Here is a 23,806-nt window from a genome sequence, read left to right as displayed (position 1 = left end):
AGTGGAAGGGAGACTCATGCCAAGGTGCCAGGTCTAACACGTGTCCCTCCAGCTGAAATGTGGGGAGAACTACCCTACCCCAGGGAGTTCTCATCACTAAGATGGAAAAATCTGGACAGACCGTCAGCATTAGCGTGATCTGTACCAGGGCGATGTTCCACCGTGAAGTCCATACCCTATAGGGAAATGAACCACCTCAACAGTTTTGAGTTCTCACCCCCCATTTGCATCAACCATCTGAGGGGCCTGCGGTCTGTCTGAACCCGGAAGTGAGTCCCAAACGGTAGGGCCTTAGCTTCTTCAGCGCCCAGACCACAGCATATGCTTCTCGCTCAATTGCACTCCACCTTTGTTCCCTGGGAAGTAACCTCCTACTGATGAAGGCTACAGGTTGGTCAAAGCCCTCCTCAGTCATCTATGAAAGAACTGCCCCTACACCATGCTCTGAAGCGTCTGTCTGTACAAGGTACTCTTTGGAGAACTTGGGTGCCAGGAGCACGGGCGCGTGCACATGGCAGTCTTCAGGGTGTCAAATGCTTTCTGACAGGTGTCAGTCCAGATCACTATCTTTGGCTGCTTCTTGGAAGTCAGCTCTGTCAAGGGTGCAACAATGTTGCCATATCCCTTGACAAACCTCCTGTAGTACCCTGTGAGTCCTAAAAAGGCTCTCACCTCTGTCTGGGTTTTGGGGCGTTCCCAATCCAGGATGGTCTCAATCTTGGGCTGCAGGGGCGCCACCTGGCCTCTCCCAACTTGGTGTCCCAAGTACACCACCGAACCCTGCCCGATCTGACACTTGCTTGCCTTGATCGTGAGGCCTGCCTTGCGCAGTGCCATTAACACTTCCCAGAGGTGGCGCTGGTGTTCTTTCCATGTGACACTGAACACTGCGATGTCATCCAGGTAGGCGGCACTGAACTCATCCAGCCCAACCAACACATGGTTGACCAACCTCTGAAAGGTGGCAGGGGCATTCTTCATCCCAAATGGCATAACCCGCAACTGGAAATGTCCATCTGTTGTGGAGAATGCTGACCTCTTTTTGCCCCCATCAGTCAATGCGATCTGCCAGTACCCAGACGTCAAGTCAAATGTGCTGAGGTACCGGGCAGCCCCTAACCGATCAATGATCTCATCAGCTCTGGGGATGAGGTGCGTGTCAGTCTTGGTGACTGAATTGAGTCCTCTGTAGTCCACACAGAACCGGAGTTCAGGTGTGGCTCCCGGCGCTGCAGCCTTTGGGACCAAGACCACTGGGCTGGCCCAAGGACTGCTGGAGGACTCAACCACCCCAAGAGCAAGCATCTTTGAGACCTCCTCTTTGATGCAGGCCCTGGCCCTGTCAGTTACTCTGTAAGCCTTGTGCCTCACAGGTAAGCTGTCTCCTGTATCTACATCATGGACGCACCAATCTGTGACCATAGGAATCAGGGAGAACAGGTTAGAAAACTGTCCCAGCAGCTGGCGGCAGTCATTCTGTTGCTCAGGGGTCAGGGTGGGAGAGAGGTTAACTCCATCCACTGACCCATCTCGCTCTGTGGCTACCAGGAGGTCTGGAAGAGGCTCAGTCTCCTCCTCCATTCCATGATCTGTTGCCAAGAGCATGCCCACTTCAGACCTCTCTGGGGCTTTAGGCGGTTGACATGCAGGACCCTCAAGGGGTTCCTGGGAGACTGCAAGTCCACCAAGTAGGTGACAGGACTCTTGCGCTCCACAACCCCAAAGGGCCCGGTCCACTTGTCCTGGAGCGCACAAGGCTCCACGGGGGTCAGGACCCACACCTTTTGACCAGGTTGGAGCTCGACCAGAGTGGCATTCTGGTCATCCCACCGCTTCATTTCTTCCTGGTTGGCTTCCAGATTTGCCTCGGCAAGTTGCCTGAAATGCCTAGTCCGATTCCTGAAGGCCAGCATGTAGCTATATACATTCTGGGAAGGTTTCCTGGGAGATTGCTCCCAACCTTCCTTGACCAGACTTAGAGGTCCGACTCCTATCACAGGGTGGCCATATAGGATTTCAAATGGGCTGAACCCTAGGGACTTCTGTGGCACCTCGCGGTAAGTAAAGAGAAGGCATGGTAAGAGGACGCCCCACTTGAGCCTCAAGGGTTCTTCCAGACCCATAATCATGCCCTTGAGGGTACGGTTGAATCTCTCAACCAACCCATTTCCTTGGGGGTGGTAAGGTGTGGTGAACTTGTAGGTTACACCACACTCTTGCCAAAGGGATTTCATATACTTGGATATGAAATTGGTACCCCGGTCAGACACCACCTTTAGAGGGAATCCCACTCTGGAGAAAATTCCCATCAGTGCACGTCCCACCACGGGGGCTGTCACTGTCCTCAGAGGGATGGCTTCCGGGTACCGGGTGGCATGGTCCACCAGGACCAGGATGAATCTGTTGCCCATGGCTGTCCTGGGGTCCAGTGGCCCCACAATGTTAATCCCCACTCGCTGGAATGGGGTAATGACCACAGGGAATGGCTGGAGAGGAGCCTTTTGCTTCCTCACACTCTTTCCACTTGCCTGGCAAGTCTGGCAGGTCCTACAAGGAGCATCTGAGCTCCTACGCATTTGGGGCCAATGAAAGTGGGCGACAAGCCTTTCAAAGGTCTTGTCTTGCCCCAAATATCCTGCCAATGACACATCGTGATCCAGCCCCAGTAGGAAGGCTCTGAAACTCTGGGGTACCACCAGCACACGGGCTGACCCTGGTTCAGCAACCTTAGGCTCTGAATACAGGAGGTCATTCTCCCAATAAATGAAATGTGTTCCAGACTGATCACCGTTGGCCTGGTCTGCAGCCTGCTGCCGCATACCGATGAGAGAAGGACATTCTTTCTGCCCTCTGCAGTATTCCTCCCTGGAGGGGCCTCCTTCCTGCTGCCAATGGGTCAGCTCAGACAGGTCCCCCAGTTCAGCTATCTGTTCCCCTGTAGGCTCCAGGGCATCCCCCTCAAGGTCTGCTTCCTCCTGGACCGTGGGAACGACAGGGGCTGGTTTCCCGCGCCCCCTGCCTCTTCTCTCTAAGGCCGTTCCTTGGGCCTCCCTCTCAGGCTCCAGGACCTCTTGAGCACTCCTACTGACTGTCATTGACCTGGTGGTCACGCACGCCTAGTCAGGCAGACCCACCATCCTCAGGTGAGTACTTTTCTCCACCTTCTCCCAAGGTGAGCTCTCCAAATCATTCCCTAACAAACAGTCTACAGGCATGGCAGTTCTTACAGCTACCTGAAGAGTACCAGAGACCACCCCCCCACTCACAGGGAACCTGAGCCATGAGACACTGAGAATCAGTGTTGTTGGCGTTCACGACTCAGCAGAATGCATGCGGGACAACCTGCTCTTGAGACACCAGGTGATGCTTGACGCAGGTCACACTGGCTCCTGTATCTCTAAGAGCCCCCACCTTTTTGCCATGTATGGTCACCCACTGCCATACTTTTTAGTGTTCTTGGGCAGGTGGCTTGCTGTGACCATCTCACAGTCTCCTAATGAGACAAGGGACATCTCTGCGGGACCTCCTCTTCCTTGGACAACCCATTCCTCACCCAGGGCTACACTAGCCATCTGCCGGTGGGGAGCACCAGTGGGTGCAGATTTCACAAACTGGCGACACTTGGGGTCATTGGCAAAATGACCCAGCTCATCACACTTTTAACATTTTGGGGGCCCTCTTTGAACAGGTGAATCTGTTGGGGCCCCACTCGGTCTTGGAGGTGGGGGAGGCTGAGAACCTTTCCCTTGGTTCCCTTTGTGATTACTTTGGGGCCTTTTTTGGAACTCCCTCTGTTTGCCCTTGTCACCCCCAGTCTCCTGCTGGGGACCCTGCCCACCCTTGGCTAAGTCTCCCACTTGACCCTTGTGGACCCTGGTGCTGACCCAGCGGTCCGCCTCCTTAGCAAGCTTCCTAGGGTTAGTCAGCTTGCTATCAATCAGGTGCTGGCGTAGCTCAGGAAAACAATTACTAGACAAGTGCTCCCATGCAATTAAATCAAAGAGACCTTGAAAATCATTCATTTTGCTACCCTTCACCCAACCATCCAGTGCTCTGCAGAAAAAGGTCACATATTCAACATAGGTACTCCCAGGAATCTTTGCACAACCCCTGAACCTCTGTCTGTACAATTCAGGAGTTAACCCATACCTGGTCATCAAGGCATCCTTCATGTGGAGGTAGGAATTATGAACTTCAGAGGGCAAATCTAGCAGTGTGTCCTGCCCCTCACTAAGGAACCGTCCCCACAACCCGCTCCCTAATCTCTCTCAGGGACCCGGTGGTAAAACATGGCTACCTCATACGCCTTGAACCACTGCCCTATGTCATTTTTCTTAAAAAATTCCTTAACCACTTCCTTTGGTATGTACACCCTTGACTCTACCTGCACTGGCGATGCGCTGCCACCAGAGGGAGGATGTTCCAAACTTTTAGCTTTCAGCTCCATCTCCCTCAATTTCATCTCATGCTCCATCTGAATTCTTCATTCTTCCAGAGCCATATTTTTGCTTTCTAGCAAGGAGGAGTGTGGCTCACTGATTAGAGCGGCAGACCCTGATGCAGAGGTCTGGCCCGGGACCAGGGTTCAATTCCCGACGCGGCAGGGTCCTGAACCCAAAATGTCCACGGACTCGATAATTCTCACCTCGGTGCCTATTCTAATCATGGGGTCCCACGCTGCAACTCTGGGCAATAGTTGCTTAATCTCCACTACGGCGGCCCACCCGCTGCGGGATGCCTGGCTTTCACCCTGGGGATACCCAGTAGGGGTTATCTCACAGGGAAAAAGCTAGGACGGGTTCCCAAGGCAAGCGCCTTGATGCCTTCGGGTGATACGTGCGCTATATAAGTCGCAATACATTTACATTACATTTACATTTACATTTAGCTCCAATTGCCATTGATTTTTAGTTTTGCCAACTCCATTTCGTGTGCCCTGGCTTCCTTCCTGTCTGCCAACTCCTCTGGCGACAGGACTCTTCCAAAATCATTGACGCTTTCCGCTATTTCAAGTTCCACAACATTTCCACGTGCCCATGACCCACTCCAGGCCCTCAGCGCCTTTATGAAGTGTGGCTTATTTTTACATTCAGCCTGTGAAACCCTAAACTTGAGACAGAAGCCCTTCAGTTGGGCAACGTTGTAGCTCTCCAGCCTCTCTTCTTCCCATTCTATTCCTTCAATGTCAGGGATTACAGAGGCAGCCTTTCCTCCATTGAGTGAACCAGGCATGACTTCTTTAAAAATTGAGCTTTCTCAGCAAAGCAAAAAAAATCACAAGTATGTGGCAGCGTTATTGGTCTGAACTCACTATGTAGTGCTCAACAATCACTGTAGATGTATCATAAATGCAAATTCGGGATCCTACCGCTGCCACTAATGTTAGAATTGGGGGTCTCTGGTTGGCACAGGTGAGCACTTGTGACAAGCAGGCACCCTCTCCTCTAGTCAGGGCAAGGAACTTACTCTCTTAACCCCTGCTCACCCTCTAGGTAGTGTGGCGCGAGCAGACAAGGCTAAACTTCAGGGCGTTATGGGTTAAGCATTTATGACCACATACAGTAATTCAATGATACACCACAAATGGACACCAGTCTAGTTTAAATCAAAAAATAGGTTTTCTTTATGTAAGACTTAGCACAAGCCCCAAATAACGTTTGTAAAATGAGGCCACAATACTATTTAGCAAAAATAAGAATTATGTTAAAAATGCGTAGTTCTTGGTTCGTGTGCGCGTTGCGCACTCTTGTCCGACTCTCCCAGTTGTAAAACAATGTCAGAAGGTACTAAACAAGCGTTGCTGACTCCTGGGTCCGTGGCGTACACACTATGGTACGGGTTGAGTGACAGTACCTTTTGGGAGGATGAGTCCGGCTTGAATGAGGCGTCCGGGACGTGTGGACAACACACAGAGGCTAGCGGCTCCTCTGTGAGGTGGGCCCCGGCTGTGGTAGGCGTCCCGGTGAGAGGCGTAGAGCAGTGGGGCCTCGAGGGGTGGGGCAGCGATGTTGGTCGTCTTCGGCGTTCACGTCGCTCGAGTCGTACCTTCGGTGTTCACGGCGTTCGAGCCGTACCTTCGGTTCGGAGCTGCTGAGTAAATGCGGGCATCGCGGCACGAGGCAACCAGTACGAGGCGTACGGGCCGGGCTCTCTCAGTGCTGTGCGGCCACCAAGAGCGCGATGCGAGGCGGCTGGTACGCTTTGTGCGTACGGGCTGTCCTTGGCTTTGTAAGGCACTCCGGTCGGCTTCCAGCAGTGGGGGGGCGGCGAGGCGAGCAGTGTGGCTCGAACAGGGGGGAAAGAGTGAGGCAGAGTGCGGGCGGCCCTGGCGGGATGGTGCAAGGGTCGGCTCATAGCGGAGCGGCTCACACAGTGCGGGGGCGGCCAGGCACAACGTCATGGTAAAGAAGGGGACGAGGCACACTGGGATCGCGGCTTCCAGCGATAAGGAAGGGCAAAGTTCAGCAGATCTGTCAGCGAAGGCAGGAGGAGTCCAATAATCCTGGGACTCCGTTCAGGGGGCAAGCTCACCCACAAGCCCTTGGAGATTGTTTGAAAAGGCACAAGTAGATCAAAGTTCCTTCAATCTTTTCCTCTCCTCTTGCAGCAAGGCACCCACCACAGGCCAGTCTCCCTAGTTAGAGACAGTACTCCTCCTTGTAGTTTTTCCAGGTCCTTCTCGTCGGGCAGAGGTTCTTCTTGGTTCAAACAGGATCTGATTTCTTAGGAGCAGGGCTCCTATCTTTATACTGCATTTCTTTTGTTCTTTGAGGCCAGGGGGCCTTTACCTTGTTCAGTCCAGTTCTTGAGCACTTTGTTGTGGTGACTCTGGCTTGTCTTTTCAGTGTGCAGGGCAGAGACATCAGAGGCTCCACAGGAGGTGGAGCCAGCATTGTGGTGGAAGAGCACAGCCCTATTCAGAGTCGAGGGGCACTTATCCCATCCATCCTGGTGTAATCTTTCTATTCACCACCTGGCTGCCCAGACTGTCTCCTGGAATTCCCCAGCCCTGTCACTCACACAAACCAGACAGCAGATACACATCAGAGCAGAGGCGGGCTGAAATGGTTAGGCAAGCAAATACCAACTTTCTAATAGTGGTATTTGCAAACACAGAACATTAAAATAAAATTTGCTAAAAGATGTATTTTATTATTCTGAGTTCAGGCAAAACAAACTCGAATTCCTACCATGTTCCCAGAGCCTGCTAGGATTATAGTGTGTAATAATTCCAGCAGCCCATTCTGGCCTAGGAGAACAGGTAGCCTTACAATAGTGAAAAACGAAAATGGCTGTAATTCACTATTAGGACATGCCACACACATCAGGGCTCGTCCTACCTTATGCTTACAATGCGCCCTGCCCTTGGGCCTACCGTAGGGGTGACTAATATGAAGAAAATGGAAGGTTTAGGGGCTGACAAGTATGTGCACTTGCCCAGCCAGCATGACAGTACCAGACTGCACGCAGGTTCTGCAATGGCAGACCTTAGACACTTTTTACAAGGCTGCTTCTGTGGGTGGCACAACCAGTGCTACAGGCCCACTAGCAGCATTTGGATCTACAAGCCCTGGCACTCCTGGTGCACTTAATGGGGTCTGACAGTAAACCAAATAAGCCAATCATGGAAACCAATCACATATACACTTTGTACAGGGAGCACTTGCACACCAGCAAAACATATGAGGTACAGCAGCAAAAAGTGGAAGGGAGACTCACGCCAAGGTGCCAGGTCTAACAACGGCGCACGCCAGTACTCCGGCTGCTGGATCTTCAGGGCAATGACATGGTGGTGGGGGGCAATATACTGCACAGGCCCAGGCCCAATTGTGTTCGGCTCATGCGTCAGCCGCTGCAACCGGAATACGGCATCAGGAGGGTCTTAATTCCCAGGGCACTCACCCCTGACGGGAATTCTGAACTCCATGGAGGGGAGACGTCACCACCCACACTGCCTCCGACGACGTCCCTCCTTACCTCCCCTTCTTCCTGATGGCACCGAGCAGCACAGCCTCAGCCGAGATCCGCTGATGCAGGGGAACTCGGCGCCATTCGTGAGTCATCAGGCTCTATCTTTTTCCGTGTCGCTCTCAGGAATCACCAAGCATTCAGGGGACTTTCGCTGCACTTTAGTCCCCGGATAGACGTCTCTTGGCGGCATATTTCAGCATAATGTGGCAGGCCAGGCACGGAGCTTAACAAAGCGAGTTCATGCTCGCCACCATCTTGGCCACACCCCCGAATCGGTAGATCTTTTACATGCATCAAAATGACTTTGAGTTTGTTGGAAAGGCGGCCCCAGGGGAGACAGAAGGTGTCTGACTGTCCGCCCCGAGACCCCCCTCTCTGTATGGAATAGGCCGAGCACCGTAGGGAGGCCTCCTTGGCGAGGCTCCTCTCCTACAATCGTAACAGCCGGGTAATCACACTACTTGCAGATAGACACTACACAGGAAGGAGGTTCACAAGAATCTTTATATAAGTACTCAAAGCAAGTTCTTGGCAGGATAGCGGCAAGGATCGAGGGACCCGTAATGTCTTGATCTCGGGGGAAAAAGGGGGTAGCGGGACAGTCTCGGCACCCACTGGTGCTTGGATAGTTCAGGGGTTCAGGCCGCGACAGCGTCAGCAGGGCCTCGAAGATAGTTCAGCTTGGTCCGGCCGCGACAGCGTCAGCAGGGCCTCAAAGGTAGTTCAGCTTGGACAGGCCGCGACAGCGTCAGCAGGGCTTCGAAGATAGTTCAGCTTGGTCAGGCCGCGACAGCGTCAGCAGGGCCTCAAAGGTAGTTCAGCTTGGTCAGGCCGCGACAGCGTCAGCAGGGCCTCAAAGGTAGTTCAGCTTGGTCAGGCCGCGACAGCGTCAGCAGGGCCTCAAAGGTAGTTCAGCTTGGTCAGGCCGCGACAGCGTCAGCAGGGCCTCAAAGGTAGTTCAGCTTGGTCAGGCCGCGACAGCGTCAGCAGGGCCTCAAGGGTAGTTCAGCTTGGTCAGGCCGCGACAGCGTCAGCAGGGCCTCAAGGGTAGTTCAGCTTGGTCAGGCCGCGACAGCGTCAGCAGGGCCTCGACTCCAGATACAACTCCCGTCCTGATCCAGGGCTGGCCCAGATATAGGACTGGAGTCCTTTGATGTCCGGACCCTCGCGCCTGGGGGTCAGAGGGGCCGGGATGACGGTGTCCAGACACCCAGCAGGGGGGTGGAGCCAGCGCCCAGGGAAGCTGGAGGGCGAGCGATACCAGGCGTCCGGGGACGGCTGGAGGGCCATCGAAACTTCCCGCCTTTCGGATCTGTCAAGTGGCCACTCGACCCCCTGGGAGGATCTTGGTGCCCCGGGTGGCGGCGGCCACGTGCTCGGGACGTGATAGGCCCAAGATGGAGTCGGGCCAGAGATGGGGCCAGGCATGGTGGCTGGACCGGCGGCGTTGGCGAGCAGTGTCCGCCGGGGACTAGGGAGAGGGAGAGCCGTAGGTTGCCAAGGGGCGGCCCTTCTTGCGGGTTCGGAACTGTTCGTGTCAGGGGGGTCGACAGCAGCTTGACGGCAGCCCGATGTCGTCCGGGGGCCGCCATGTGGGAGGGGTAGGCCCACGCCACAAGGCCGTGTCCAACACACGTCCCCTCCAGCTGAAGGCGGGGAGAGTCACCCATCGTCTTGGGGACTCTCGTCGTCGAGGCGGAAGAATCGGGACAGGCCATCAGCGTTGGCGTGGTCGTTGCCAGGGCGATGCTCCACAGTGAAGTCCATCCCTTGGAGGGAGATGGACCATCGCAGCAGCTTCGGGTTTTCGCCACGCATGTGCATCAGCCACCGTAGGGGCCGGTGGTCTGTCTGTACCCGGAAGTGGGTGCCGAAGAGGTATGGCCTGAGTTTCTTGAGGGCCCACACGACGGCGAAGGCCTCTCTCTCGATGGTGCTCCATCGTTGTTCTCTGGTCAGCAGCCGCCTGCTGATGAAGGCGACTGGATGGTCAATTCCCTCGGGGTCCATCTGAGATAGGACCGCCCGATGCCGTGTTCCGAGGCGTCGGTCTGGACTACAAACTCTCGGCTGTAGTCGGGGGCCTGGAGCACCGGGGCGGTACACATGGCTGTTTTCAAGGTCTCGAAGGCCACCTGACACGCGGGTGTCCACTGCACTTTCTGTGGCCGGTTCTTCGAGGTCAGTTCCGTGAGGGGCCCCACGATGCTCCCATAGTTCTTGATAAAACGCCGATAGTACCCCGTGAGCCCCAGGAAGGCTCGGACGGCGGTCTGGTTGGCCGGGGGTTCCCAGGCTAGGATGGCGTCGATCTTGGGTTGGAGGGGAGCCACTTGGCCGCTCCCCACTTGGTGTCCCAGATAGGTCACGGACCCTTGGCCTATCTGGCATTTGCTGGCCTTCACAGTTAGCCCGGCCCGGCGGAGGGCGGTCAGGACTTCCCAAAGGTGTTTCAGGTGCTCAGCCCAGTGGAGGCTGTAGACCGCAATGTCGTCTAGGTAGGCGGCACTGAACTCTTCTAGCCCCGCCAGTACTTTGTTTACTAGTCTCTGGAAGGTGGCCGGGGCGTTTTTCATGCCGAAGGGCATCACCTTGAACTGGAAGTGGCCGTCGGGTGTGGAGAAGGCTGAGCGCTCCTGGGCGCTAGGGGTGAGGCCGATCTGCCAATACCCGGCGGTGAGGTCGAAGGTACTGAGGTACTTGGCGGCCCCCAGGCGGTCGATCAGTTCATCGGCCCGGGGGATGGGATGTGCATCGGTTCTCGTAACGGCATTTAGCCCCCGGTAGTGGACGCAAAACCGGAGTTCTGGCGGGGTGCCAGGGGCGGCGGCCTTGGGGACCAGGACCACTGGGCTGGCCCAGGGACTGTCGGAGGGTTCGACTACCCCCAGGGCCAGCATCTTGGTGACTTCCTTCTGGATGCAGGCCCGAACTCGGTCGGGGACCCGGTAGGCCCGGTGTCGTACTGGCTGACTGTCCCCGGTGTCGACATCGTGGACACACCATTGGGTAACCCCGGGGGTGAGGGAGAACAGATCTGTGAATTGGCCCAACAGTTCCTGACAGTCTCGACGCTGCGCGGGGGTCAGGTCGGGGGAGAGAGAGATCCCTTCGACGGAGCCGTCCTTCTCAGTGCACTTTAGGAGGTCGGGCAAGGGCTCGGAGTCGTCTTCGGTCCCATCGTCGGTAGCGAGTAGCAGGCTCAGTTCTGTACGGGCAAAATGAGGTTTGAGCCGGTTGGCGTGCAGAACCCGGAGGGGGTTCCGTGGAGACTCCATATCCACGAGGTAAGTGACGGGGCTCTTGCGCTCGATCACCTTGAAGGGCCCCGACCATTTGTCCTGGAGGGCACAGGGTTCGACCGGGGACATGACCCAGACCCGCTGGCCCGGCTCAAATTCGATGGAGGAGGAGTGCTGGTCGTACCAGCGTTTCATGTCTTCCTGACTGGCCTCCAGGTTGGCCTCTGCAAGGGCCCGGAACTTCCGAGTCTGGTTTCGGAGGGTCAGGAGGTATCGGTAGACATCCGGGGGTGCGCCTTGGACGGTAGTTTCCCAGCCCTCTTTGACCAGGCTGAGCGGACCTCGGACAGGGTGTCCGTACAGGAGTTCAAAGGGGCTGAACCCCAGGGATTTCTGTGGTACCTCCCGATAGGCAAACAGGAGGCAGGGCAGCAGGACGTCCCATCTGCGTCGTAGTGGCTCCTCTAGGCCCTGTATCATCCCCTTGAGTGTCCGGTTGAACCGCTCCACAAGTCCATTCCCTTGGGGATGATACGGGGTGGTGAACTTGTATGTGACCCCGCACTGTTGCCACAGGGACCGCATATACTTAGATATAAAGTTCGTGCCTCGATCGCTCACGACCTCCCGGGGGAATCCTACTCGGGAGAAGATCCCCATCAAGGCTCGCCCCACCACGGGAGCGGCGATGGTTCTGAGGGGGGTGGCCTCAGGATAGCGGGTGGCGTGGTCCACTAGGACAAGTATGAAGCGGTGCCCTTGCGAGGTTTGAGGGTCCAGGGGCCCTACAATGTCTATTCCCACTCGCTCGAAGGGGGTGGTCACTACTGGAAAAGGTTGGAGCGGGGCCTTCACCTTCCCCCCGCTCTTTCCGCTGGCTTGGCATGTCGGGCAGGAGCGGCAGTGGTTATGTACATCAGTGCGCATTTTGGGCCAGTAGAAATGGGTCACCAGGCGGCTGTAAGTTTTGTCCTGCCCCAGGTGCCCTGCGAGGGGCACATCGTGCGCCAGGTTCAAAAGAAAGTCTCTGAATCGCAGGGGAACCACTAGCACTCGGCTGGCCCCCAGCTCGGCAATTTTCTGTTCACTATATAGGAGGTCGTGGTCCCAGTAGACCCAGTGGGACCCTGAGGTGTCCCCGGTAGCTTGGGCAGTGGCCTGTTGGCGGGTCCCCTCGAGGGAAGGGCAGGTCTTCTGCTCCTGCCGAAACTGTTCTCGGGTGGGACCACCCTCTTGGCGCCATTGGGCGAGTTCGGGGATGTCGCTGAGCTCGTGGTGGTTTTCGGGCTCCGAGGGTCTGGTCTCGGAGTCGCATTCTTCATGGATGGCCGAGGGTGGTGGCTCGGGCCACTCCGGCTCTTCGGTCGGGGCGGCCTCGGTCGCTGCCGGGGCTCGGGCCGCCATAGATCGGGTCGTCGCACAGACCCACTCTGGTAGTCCCATCATTCCTAGGTGCTCTCTCCGCTCGACTTGGGCCCAGGGAGAGCTCTCGAGGTCGTTCCCAAGGAGGCAGTCCACGGGGGCGTCGTCCCGGACGGTCACCTTGAGGGTGCCCGACACTCCCCCCCATTCGAAGGGAATTCGGGCCATCTGGCATAGAGTTTCGGAGTTGTCGGCGGCCCTCACGGGGCAGCGTACGTTCGGGATGATCTGTTCGGGGGTCACCAAGTGGCAGCGGACGGCGGTCACACTGGCTCCCGTGTCTCGGAGGGCTTCGGTCCGTCGTCCATTGATGTGGACCCACTGACGGTATTTTCGAGTGTTGCTCGGTAGCGGGGCCTGGGGGACCATGTCTCTATTGCCCAGGCAGGCTAGGGCCATGGCGGCCGGTTCATACTCGATTTGTTCTTCCTCGTAGACCTCTACGTCTTCTTCTCCCTCTCCTCCCAGAGCTGCAGCAGCGAACTGGCGGGTCGGAGGCCCAGTGGTGCCGGGACGCTGGTTCATGGGGCAGAGGGGGTCACTGGCATAGTGACCGGTCCGCTGGCATCTGTGGCAAGTAATGTTCGGGTGGGGGCCCGGCCGTGCTGGGGGGTCCCTCCTCAGTGACGGCGAGGTATTACTCGGGGGGGACCCGGGAGGGGGCCCCCGGCCCGAGGCTGGCGGGAAACTTCGGTTCTGGTTCTGTCCTCCTCCGCCTCCCCGCTGGCGGGGGTGCCCCCGGCCGCCCTGACCGGTTTCTCCTATCGGTGTTCGGGGGACCCGGGTGCTCACCCATCAGTCTGCCTCGACGGCGAGTTTCCGGGGCTCGGTTAGCTTGCTGTCGAGTAGATGCTGTCGGAGCTCGACAAAGCAGTTGTTGGAGAGGTGCTCCCAAACGATGAGGTTGAACAGCTGCTCGTAGGTGGACACTTTGCTGCCCTTTATCCATCCTTCCAGGGCCCTGCTGTAAAAGTTCACGTACTCGACCCACGTGGTACCGGGTATTTTCTTGCAGTCTCTGAATCTCTGCCGGTACATCTCGGGGGTGAGGCCATACCGGACAAGCAGGGCGTCCTTCATGTGGTCATAGGAGGACATTACGTCGTCGGCCAGCTCCAGCAGGGTGTCTCTTCCTTCGCTGACGAATCTCCCCCATAAGCCGGCACCCCAGTCTGATCGCGGAATGCGGTGCGCGGTCATGGCAACTTCGTACGCCTTGAACCATTGCTGGATATCGTCATTTTTGTAGTACTCCTTGACGATATCCTTCGGGATGTGGACCTTTGGGTCGGCAGGCGGTGAGGGGTTCCGGGCTACCGTGGCGCCCGTTCCTTCGAGGTTGGCTTTGATTTCGAGTTCTTTGAGGCCACGCTCGTGTTCGTATGCGAGTTTTTTTTCTTCCAATTCTCTTTGCCGCCGCCTCTCTTCCAGATCTCCCTCCAATCGCCGTTGTTCAAGGGCCATTTTTTTTTCTGCTAATTGGAGTTCTCCGTCCAGCCGGAGTCGGGCGAGCTCTAGTTCATGGAGCCGACTCCTCTCTCGCTCCCGGGCATCTTCATGGGAGAGGCCCGGGTCCCTGTTGGCGGTTCTTTCCTCTATGGGGGCTATGACGGTACTCCCGGGTACTTCATGGACAATGTCATCGTTCGGTTGGGGTGGGGTCTCTCTGGTCTCCACCCAGGTTTGCAGCGCTTCTTTGAAATCGTCCTTTGTACTAAGTCCAGTGGTAGCGATACCCAAGTCTTTGCAAAATTGTTTAAGTTCTTTATGGGTATACTCCTCTAACAGGTCTTTCTGGAATTCTGCGGTCGTTCCGGCTTCCTTAGTAGTCATCGTGGCTGTGGGTCTCTGTCAGTAGTGACGCGTTACTCGCTGTACGATTTGCGTGGGCTCGGATCCCGTCGCTTGCCACCAATGTTGGAAAGGCGGCCCCAGGGGAGACAGAAGGTGTCTGACTGTCCGCCCCGAGACCCCCCTCTCTGTATGGAATAGGCCGAGCACCGTAGGGAGGCCTCCTTGGCGAGGCTCCTCTCCTACAATCGTAACAGCCGGGTAATCACACTACTTACAGATAGACACTACACAGGAAGGAGGTTCACAAGAATCTTTATATAAGTACTCAAAGCAAGTTCTTGGCAGGATAGCGGCAAGGATCGAGGGACCCGTAATGTCTTGATCTCGGGGGAAAAAGGGGGTAGCGGGACAGTCTCGGCACCCACTGGTGCTTGGATAGTTCAGGGGTTCAGGCCGCGACAGCGTCAGCAGGGCCTCGAAGATAGTTCAGCTTGGTCCGGCCGCGACAGCGTCAGCAGGGCCTCAAAGGTAGTTCAGCTTGGACAGGCCGCGACAGCGTCAGCAGGGCTTCGAAGATAGTTCAGCTTGGTCAGGCCGCGACAGCGTCAGCAGGGCCTCAAAGGTAGTTCAGCTTGGTCAGGCCGCGACAGCGTCAGCAGGGCCTCAAAGGTAGTTCAGCTTGGTCAGGCCGCGACAGCGTCAGCAGGGCCTCAAAGGTAGTTCAGCTTGGTCAGGCCGCGACAGCGTCAGCAGGGCCTCAAAGGTAGTTCAGCTTGGTCAGGCCGCGACAGCGTCAGCAGGGCCTCAAGGGTAGTTCAGCTTGGTCAGGCCGCGACAGCGTCAGCAGGGCCTCAAGGGTAGTTCAGCTTGGTCAGGCCGCGACAGCGTCAGCAGGGCCTCGACTCCAGATACAACTCCCGTCCTGATCCAGGGCTGGCCCAGATATAGGACTGGAGTCCTTTGATGTCCGGACCCTCGCGCCTGGGGGTCAGAGGGGCCGGGATGACGGTGTCCAGACACCCAGCAGGGGGGTGGAGCCAGCGCCCAGGGAAGCTGGAGGGCGAGCGATACCAGGCGTCCGGGGACGGCTGGAGGGCCATCGAAACTTCCCGCCTTTCGGATCTGTCAAGTGGCCACTCGACCCCCTGGGAGGATCTTGGTGCCCAGATGTCGGGGCTTCGCTGGGGCCGGGGCCCGGGTGGCGGCGGCCACGTGCTCGGGACGTGATAGGCCCAAGATGGAGTCGGGCCAGAGATGGGGCCAGGCATGGTGGCTGGACCGGCGGCGTTGGCGAGCAGGGTCCGCCGGGGACTAGGGAGAGGGAGAGCCGTAGGTTGCCAGGGGGCGGCTCTTCTTGCGGGTTCGGAACTGTTCGTGTCAGGGGGGTCGACAGCAGCTTGACGGCGGCCCGATGTCGTCCGGGGGCCGCCATGTGGGAGGGGTAGGCCCACGCCACGAGGCCGTGTCCAACAGAGTTCATGATATTACAAAAACAACATTGGTACACAGGCAGATAGCCATGTCACTGTCAGTCTCTGCCCTATGGGAGGTACGAGTCCTGCCTAGGTCAACCTCTTCACCGTACCTTGTGCTGGGCACTGCCCTGTCACAGTCATCCTCTGTTCTATGGGAGGTACTTGTCCTGCCCAGGACAACCTCCTCACCGTATACCTTCTCCCCACAATTTGACGTTAATAAAAATGGTAAATCAACCGTAAAGGGGCCAATAGTCAAAGCGAGAGGTTTGGAAATGGGGCTAACATCCGGCATGCCTGAAAAACCTACTGACACATTATTTTGGCCAGACAGAGCTGCCCCTGGGACCAGCGAACCAGAAACAGAGCTATTCATAGCACCCGTGTCAATCAAAAATGTCTTAGCCGTGCCTTGCAGATCCGCAGTGACTAAGGGTCTGCGTTGATCGACAGGCACTGGGACTGGTCCCTTGCCCTGTCCCTGGCTATCCTAGCTGTGAGACATTCCTGTCACGTCATCCATGTCATAGTCATCATGACAGTCCTGCCTCCCTCGGGGGTCGTCAAAATAGTTCCCGCTCTGTCGATTAGATGAGGTATTCTCTGACTGCATCTCCTCTCGGCCTCCTCCTCCTCTTCCACGTCCTCTAAAACCCCGACCTCTCTGCAATACCTCCGGACACTCCTTCCGCCAATGTCCCTCCAGTTTGCAATATGCACATTGGTTGAGCCCAATGGTTGCACTCAAAGTACCACCCCAGTTAGGCCGGGGCAGCCGCTGGGCTGAACCCGAACCTCTTCCACTTCCATTTCCTCAAGCAACTTGCTGCATCAACACCCTCGTTTTCAACTCTTTTGACTTTTTCTCCACTTCTCCTTCTCTTCATTCTCTCTATACTCATAGTCCAGTGCCATACTCAGTATTACCGACAGGGAGGAGGTGCTCCAAGTACTTTATGAAGCCTGCAACCTAGTCGCAATCTCAGGAAGCAAGTTATTAACGAACCTGCTGACAAACAACCCCCCACCACCTTCCAACGACAGGTCCTGAACACTAAAGTCAAGAAACACCCCTTCAAACCTGGTAAAGAAATCAGACACACTCTCGTCCTTCTGATGACATGCAGTCAACATCTCCCAATCCACCCGTCTCGCAGGGATACGGGAATGCATATAGGTGATGATGTGACCCACTAAAGCCAATAACTCCGCCTTCGGCTTGTTGCCAGGCTTGCGTTTCTTATCCCACGCCCAGATCTGATCCCATGTTCCTCCAAATTTCACTCCATGATCCTGTGTGTGCACCTGCCTCCATATGTCCACCAGTAAAGAACAACTCCATATCAGCTAACGTCATCACCGTGGAGGAGGCCGCCTCTGTCAACTCTTTGTAGTTCGCAGTCAGGTTTTACCGAGGGTCCGGCAACTGACCTTTAAGGGATATTACCTCACTCCTCTTCCAAGGAGTATAGATCCACTGTTCCTGAAACCGAGCGTCGACTCATGGCCTAATTACAGTGTTCGTGGAGTCGGGCAGTTCTGATATTTCAGGCTGGTAAATGGGATGGACCTCCCTCATGGGCACTGAGTCACCATGGTCGGAACCTTTTGGAGCAGTCTGCCTCTGTAACCCACCAATGTTGTTACATTGCTAAAAACTTCATTGGGAGCCATACCTGTAGCATATACCCTGTCCCGTATGTCATAGATTATCTGCGGTACAGCACTGGGAAGACACTCATCCCACAGTCCTATTAGCGTGGCCCACATGTGCTTAAGAGCATGCTGCTGTATGAAGGGTTCATAATCTTTCATCACACTCCACAAATCTGCCACATTATAGATCGCATTCCGGGCCCACTGAGCTGCTTGATACACCACCGTTTGCTTTTCCTCATCACCCACCGCAGAACGCAGCAACACTTTCTCCATGCGGTCTCGTGCTGCCGCCCAATTCCATTTATGTACCTCACGTACAGGGCTCTCACCATTCTGCAGTGCTTGGGGTGTCATACTTGAGGGAGAAAGAGCAGACTAAGAGACAGGTATCATCATGAAAGGAGACGGTGTTGTAGGAGTGAAAGGGGGCGTAGCGGCAGATACGGAGTCAGTAGACAGAACAGGAGAGCTAACTGCTCCTACCCCTGTGACTTGCGTGAGCAGAGAGGAAGCAGGCGGGGCTGGGGCCAAAGCAGTTTGGCTAGAGGCGGGAATCCAAGAGCTCTTCAACTAAAACATCACCTTCCTCTCTAATAACATAACATTTATCAGTCTGCAATCAAAACTTTCCATCTGCACATTCTATGCCTTTCTCTATCTTTTCCCTTTCATAGGCCTCTGCTTTCTGCATTATGGTTTGTGTCTGTCTCTTCCAGGCCCCTTTCTCTGCTCTCATACATTGTTGCTTTGCTTCCTTCTGCCATACTCTTAGAGAATCAAAAATCGATTGACTGTTCTTTTTGGCAAACAATATGTCCTGCAAGAAATTCAATTTTTGTTCATCAAATGAGCCAGTGAGGGGCTATTGTAACTCGGCATTGTCCCTCGTATATTTATTCCACAATGTGCTAAGCATAATAGGGCCAATACTGTGCTTAACATACACACAACAATTTAGGGTACCCTCCGGAGGCGCAAGCTGGCTCTCTCCCAGTCGAGCCTCAGTAGAACAACACAGACTTCCAAAACACCCCAGTTTACTTAGACAAGGCATTTTAATATAAGACACATACGCTGTCCCCAACGGACAAGTATAACACCAACAAAAAATAATAAAAGGAAAAATAAATAATAAAAAATGTTTTCAAGAACCAAACCACAATGGTCCAAAGACTGCTCCCTGTAGTCCGGAGACTGTACCAAGTTCAAGAAGACGGTCCGGGGACTGTACCAGTTCAAGAAGACAGTCCGGAGACTGTACCAAGTTCAAGAAGACAGGCTATAGCCCCAGACCTTTTTAAGAGCAGACCAAATTCCCAGTTGGCCTGGCAGATTCTTCGTAAACAGTACCAGGCCTTTTCATTTTCAAAAACAGGCCAAATTTCCAGTTGGCCTGGTGGACTGTTCACAAACACTCTGTGTCTTTTAAAGGGTCCGTAAACCCACCAAGTTCAAATCAAGCCAGTCCGAAGACCGTACCAAGACACAGCCCGTCGGCTCATTCCGTTCAAGCAAGGCAGTCCAAAAACTGCACCAAGACAGTGCGGAGACTGTACCAAGACACAGCCCGTAGGCTCGTGCCATTCACGAATGTGGCCATTTTTCCAAGAATCAAATCACTCGCCTGGTGCATACAGGTCGAGTCAAGTTATTCTCTCCTGCTGACTCTTTGGACCAAACAGTCAACTCCAAGGTTTCACCGTCTCAGGGCCCCAGCCGGTGACCACTAGACGAGGACTCCCCCGATCAGACGGGCGGGGCAGCTGCAAGAACTAAGTTCCATCATGTGGGGTACCCCGATCCGCCCGACCGACCGGACACAACCCCTACCCTGCAGCCTGATTGCAGGTGAGTCTGGTCACATTACGGGGTTCCTGTTCGGGCACCAACTGAAAGAAGTGGCACTTAGGGGCCACCCGGGATACTTACAACCACCTGCTATACATTCCCAAGTAATGTAGAGTCGGTCAGACGAGTTGAGAAACAAACTGGCTTTTATTAGCAATACTCTTCAGAGGAGTCCAATCTGACCTGCACCCTAAGATGTCTGCCGAGGGACCGATCCCCCAACAGCCCACAACACATAATCATTCCTCTCAGAAGCCTCCAACCACACCCACATCTGAAAGTTACCGGCCTGGGCAGAACATGATCAAAGGAGGCACAGAAGGATGGACTACCACCTGCCAGATGGGTACATGCTAAATGTAATTCCATGTAACCGCGCTGAGTCTCAGCGTCTCCTAACGTGGGAGCAGAACTACACACTCCGGTTGGTATGCAAAGACAGAATGGCCTATTCGTTAGTAAGTTGGGAAGTAGCCTTGAACAGAAGAGAATATAATAACGAAATACAGTGTTCTGCTGAGGCAAGCGATACGAGTAACAAGGCCTAATTCAGGCACTGCCTAAGCAGCCTAATAGAGATTACGAAATACAAAATGGAGTCACACTTGCTAACTAAAGCTTGCACGTTGTAGGAATAACTCAGTGGGTTGCATAACATGAATGCACATGGTGTGTATTTAGCCACACACTGCTAACTTAATATAACATGTAACAAGAGCATAGCAGGAATGGAGTTTTCAAACCTAACAGGTGTGAGGGTGGAGAGCGAAGGGTCAACGAGACCATCTAGGTTGGAATTGACGTTGGGTGAGGGACGATGAGATTGGCAGAAGGGGAAGGGTGGTTAAGGAGGGGGCAGATTTTGTGTTGTTCACCGAGTTTTTTATGGTGGGGAAAAGACATCAAACAAATCAAGCTTGCGAGCAAAGGATGGATAAGGATAGTTCCATTATTGTAAAGGGAGAGAGTAGCTTCAAACGTATAAACTGGTGAGTGAGCAACCGTGATTCTAAGACCATGGGGAGGTTTTTCGGATGTCTTGATTGGGAGTAATGAGTATAGAGCGTTTCTCCATTGGGCATGTCTTTTGGTAAAGAAGATAAGATCACAGAATAACGCTCCTCTTTTTATGCAGAATAAATGATCTGAGATAAGGGTTTCTGGGTGGGATCCAAGGAGTCGAACTTTAAAGTTTTATGATGCGTTCTTAGACAAGTTGGGAGGATACATGATTTTATAAGCATTAAGGGCTGAAGGCGCCAAGTGAGAAAGAACGGCTGTAGATTCATTTGTATCCAAATTCAACTTGATGGAGCTGGAGGAAGATGGAAATAAAAATGTGACTGCTAAGTTACCTGCGAGTGCAGTGTCACCGGAAAGGTGTTACATAAAGGAGGAACGCAAGAAGATGGTCCCAGAGGCTCAGGGAAGGTAACAGGCGAGGGATGACCCTAAAGGAACTAGGGGTAAACGATGGGGAAGCACCCATTAACCAGGCGCCTGACTGAGACATTTTGTTTTCTTTCTTCCACAGCCTGTTTTCTACATTTTCCCCTCTCTGTCCTGTCGTCTCCTTCCCCTCATTTCTTACCTTCTCCCATCCCTCCCTTCTCTCTCATGTTGTCTCATTTCCCTTCCCCTCTCCTACCTCCTCCCTCATGTCTTCTCCTATTCTATTGATGTCCTACAACCTCCATGCCTTCTCTGTCATGTCTGATCATTTTTTTCCTCTCTTCTTTGTTTCTTCTCTCCTGTAGTTCTGCCAAACTCAGGGCATTGAGTACTTGACGGGTCGAGTCTGGATCGGCTTCTGGCTCATCTTCTTCATCTTCATCATGGTGGCAGCCGAAGGCAGCTTCCTGGTGCGGTACATCTCGCCTTTCACTCAGGAGATCTTTGCCTTCCTCATCTCCTTCATCTTCATCTACGAGACCTTCTATAAGCTCTACAAGGTGTGTGCCGGGGGCGAGGGTGGAGGGGAGTGTCGGTCTGCGCCTCTTAATGTGGAGGGCCCATATCTTCTCCAAGCGCTTGTGTCTACCCAGGCCTTCTTGTGGTACCATTGGTCTGGAGAACCTGTGTCAGGTTTGAGGCACCTCATGGTGTCACATGGTGTCAACACACACTGGGCATGACAGAGATGTGCCTGGAGCCCCTTCTGCTGCTTGAAGCTGCCCGGGGTCTTGAAGGGCCTTTTGTCTTTCAACTCTCTGCAGGGGTTCATGTCGCAGTAACACACACTGCACGCCATATACATGTTGAAACAGCTCCTTCCATGCTTGAGCCTCTATTTGTTCCGGTGAGGTGATCATGGACACAGTTGTTCACTCTCACCCTTAGAGTGAGACGCCTGTATGAGAGGACTCGTCTAAGCTTCCATATGCCTCACATTCACAGTCAGGGAAGGTTCATCTAAGTAGCTGCTCTGTGTGTGTGTGTGAGTCGAGGCCCCCTTCTGTGGCAGGTACTTGCAATGAGCGTCACAAAACACAATTCAGCTGGAACAGTAGCGCGTGAGACCCTCGCTGCGAGAGCACGACCCACGATCCAGTGCCCAGATTTGAGGTAAATAATGCACCAGCAAGAGGTCAGATAGAGTTTCGAGTCATTTGATGTTTCACAGGGCGGTGCTAATCCTGGACTGCACAAAGGGATTAAATGAACACATTGTTAGCTGCTCTCTGCTGGAATGGTGACTCATTCTACATATTGTGGTATTAGACTAACTGTTGATACGCGGTAATTGCCAGGGCTAGAGATGTTCATGGAGGGCAGCCTGTCACTCTAAATGAGAGAGACGTTCATGCAAGAGAAGGTCTCTAAACCGTAGTGATGTCCTCAGAGCTCCGCCTCTCACACTAACCCATGGGTTGACTCATTGAGGACAGTCTCTCATTCAAACCATAGAGAGGTCCTTGAAGCCGTGGCGTACTCATCAATAACGCTGCACCATCTCCCTTACCTTCTCTAGCCAAAATAGGATCAGAAGGAATGTGCTTGAGGATTTTGCGTCCTTCTGCACCTAAACAACGACGAAGGATGGCAAACATTTTTTTATGAGTAAAAGAGTCACCTTCTAATGCATCCAAAAATGCCTCAAAAGCTTCCTTCCACTGCTACCAATCAGATTTGTGATTGGTATGACTAGGAGAGAAGGCAGGTGGAGGAACTAGTGAATGTTGCATTTTGGAAAGGAAACAGCACCGTAGACAAGCAAATAATGTTGCATAATACAGTTCTAAGGAAATTCAAACGGAGTTCTTATATTTTTATATGCAACAAATAATTAAGGTTAAATCATAACGACAAGGACTGAAGGCATTGACAATGGAAGAACTAGAACGATTTGTTCATGTATTGTAAGAAGCTACTTGCATGGTGTAAAAAGTTGTGTGCATCAGCGCAGACATCTTCCAGTGTACGCCTCTTAGAAGTGATAACATGAACGTGAAAAATTAGAACAAAAAGAACCCAGCTGGGCATATCAGCAAATAATGACCACTCTGTACACCGCACTCAAGAATGGTGAGTGAATACAGGAAGCAAAAGGAGTTGTGCATATCAGTGATTAAAGTAGCGCTCAAGAATAGCTCAGCGCATCAGCGTAAGAGACTCCTTAATTGATATAACAATACAACACAGCTGTGCATATCAGTGATAGAAAATGATGCTGTACGCTGCACTTGAGACCAGCGGAGTGCATCAGCTTGAAGGACTCTGGTTGCTGTGGACTCAGCACAATGACCAGAAAATGGCTGCACGTAGCGTGATGACGGTAACGGGGTGACGTTAGCCAACATTGAAGAAAGGAGTCGGGCGGAGAAGGCACGTGCAGGGGCTGGCTCAACGCAACACGCTGTGACAAGGTCGTCAAAATCATCCACCAAGTGCTCATGGTTGTGAATCTTCCAGGGTCTTATGCCAAAACCATCAAAATCCACCAAGTGCTCATGGTTGTGAATCTTCCAGAGGCTTATGCCAAAACCATCAAAATCCACCAAGTACTCATGGTTGTGAATCTTCCAGGGGCTTATGCCAAAACCATCAAAATCCACCAAGTGCTCATGGTTGTGAATCTTCCAGGGGCTTATGCCAAAACCATCAAAATCCACCAAGTGCTCATGGTTGTGAATCTTCCAGGGGCTTATGCCAAAACCATCAAAATCCACCAAGTACTCATGGTTGTGAATCTTCCAGGGGCTTATGCCAAAACCATCAAAATCCACCAAGTGCTCATGGTTGTGAATCTTCCAGAGGCTTATGCCAAAACCATCAAAATCCACCAAGTGCTCATGGTTGTGAATCTTCCAGGGGCTTATGCCAAAACCATCAAAATCCACCAAGTGCTCATGGTTGTGAATCTTCCAGGGGCTTATGCCAAAACCATCAAAATCC

At 53.8% G+C, this 23,806-nt stretch overlaps 1 protein-coding gene across 2 annotated transcripts in view; it reads left to right on the top strand.

Annotated features, from left to right (window-relative positions):
* Positions 1-23,806, top strand: part of SLC4A3 (solute carrier family 4 member 3) — a 513,414-nt gene that overhangs the window by 418,506 nt on the left and 71,102 nt on the right. For both annotated transcript variants that reach the window (XM_078679131.1, XM_078679132.1), the window contains exon 14: positions 21,169-21,363. In XM_078679131.1, the coding sequence (XP_078535257.1) occupies positions 21,169-21,363 (195 nt within the window). The remainder of the gene's footprint in view (positions 1-21,168; positions 21,364-23,806) is intronic.

The sequence above is a fragment of the Lissotriton helveticus genome, chromosome 3_1 (genome assembly GCF_964261635.1).
Source record: "Lissotriton helveticus chromosome 3_1, aLisHel1.1, whole genome shotgun sequence".
Taxonomy (NCBI): domain Eukaryota; kingdom Metazoa; phylum Chordata; class Amphibia; order Caudata; family Salamandridae; genus Lissotriton; species Lissotriton helveticus.
Note: the sequence above shows the minus strand (reverse complement) of the source record. Positions and strands in the feature narration are given on the sequence as shown.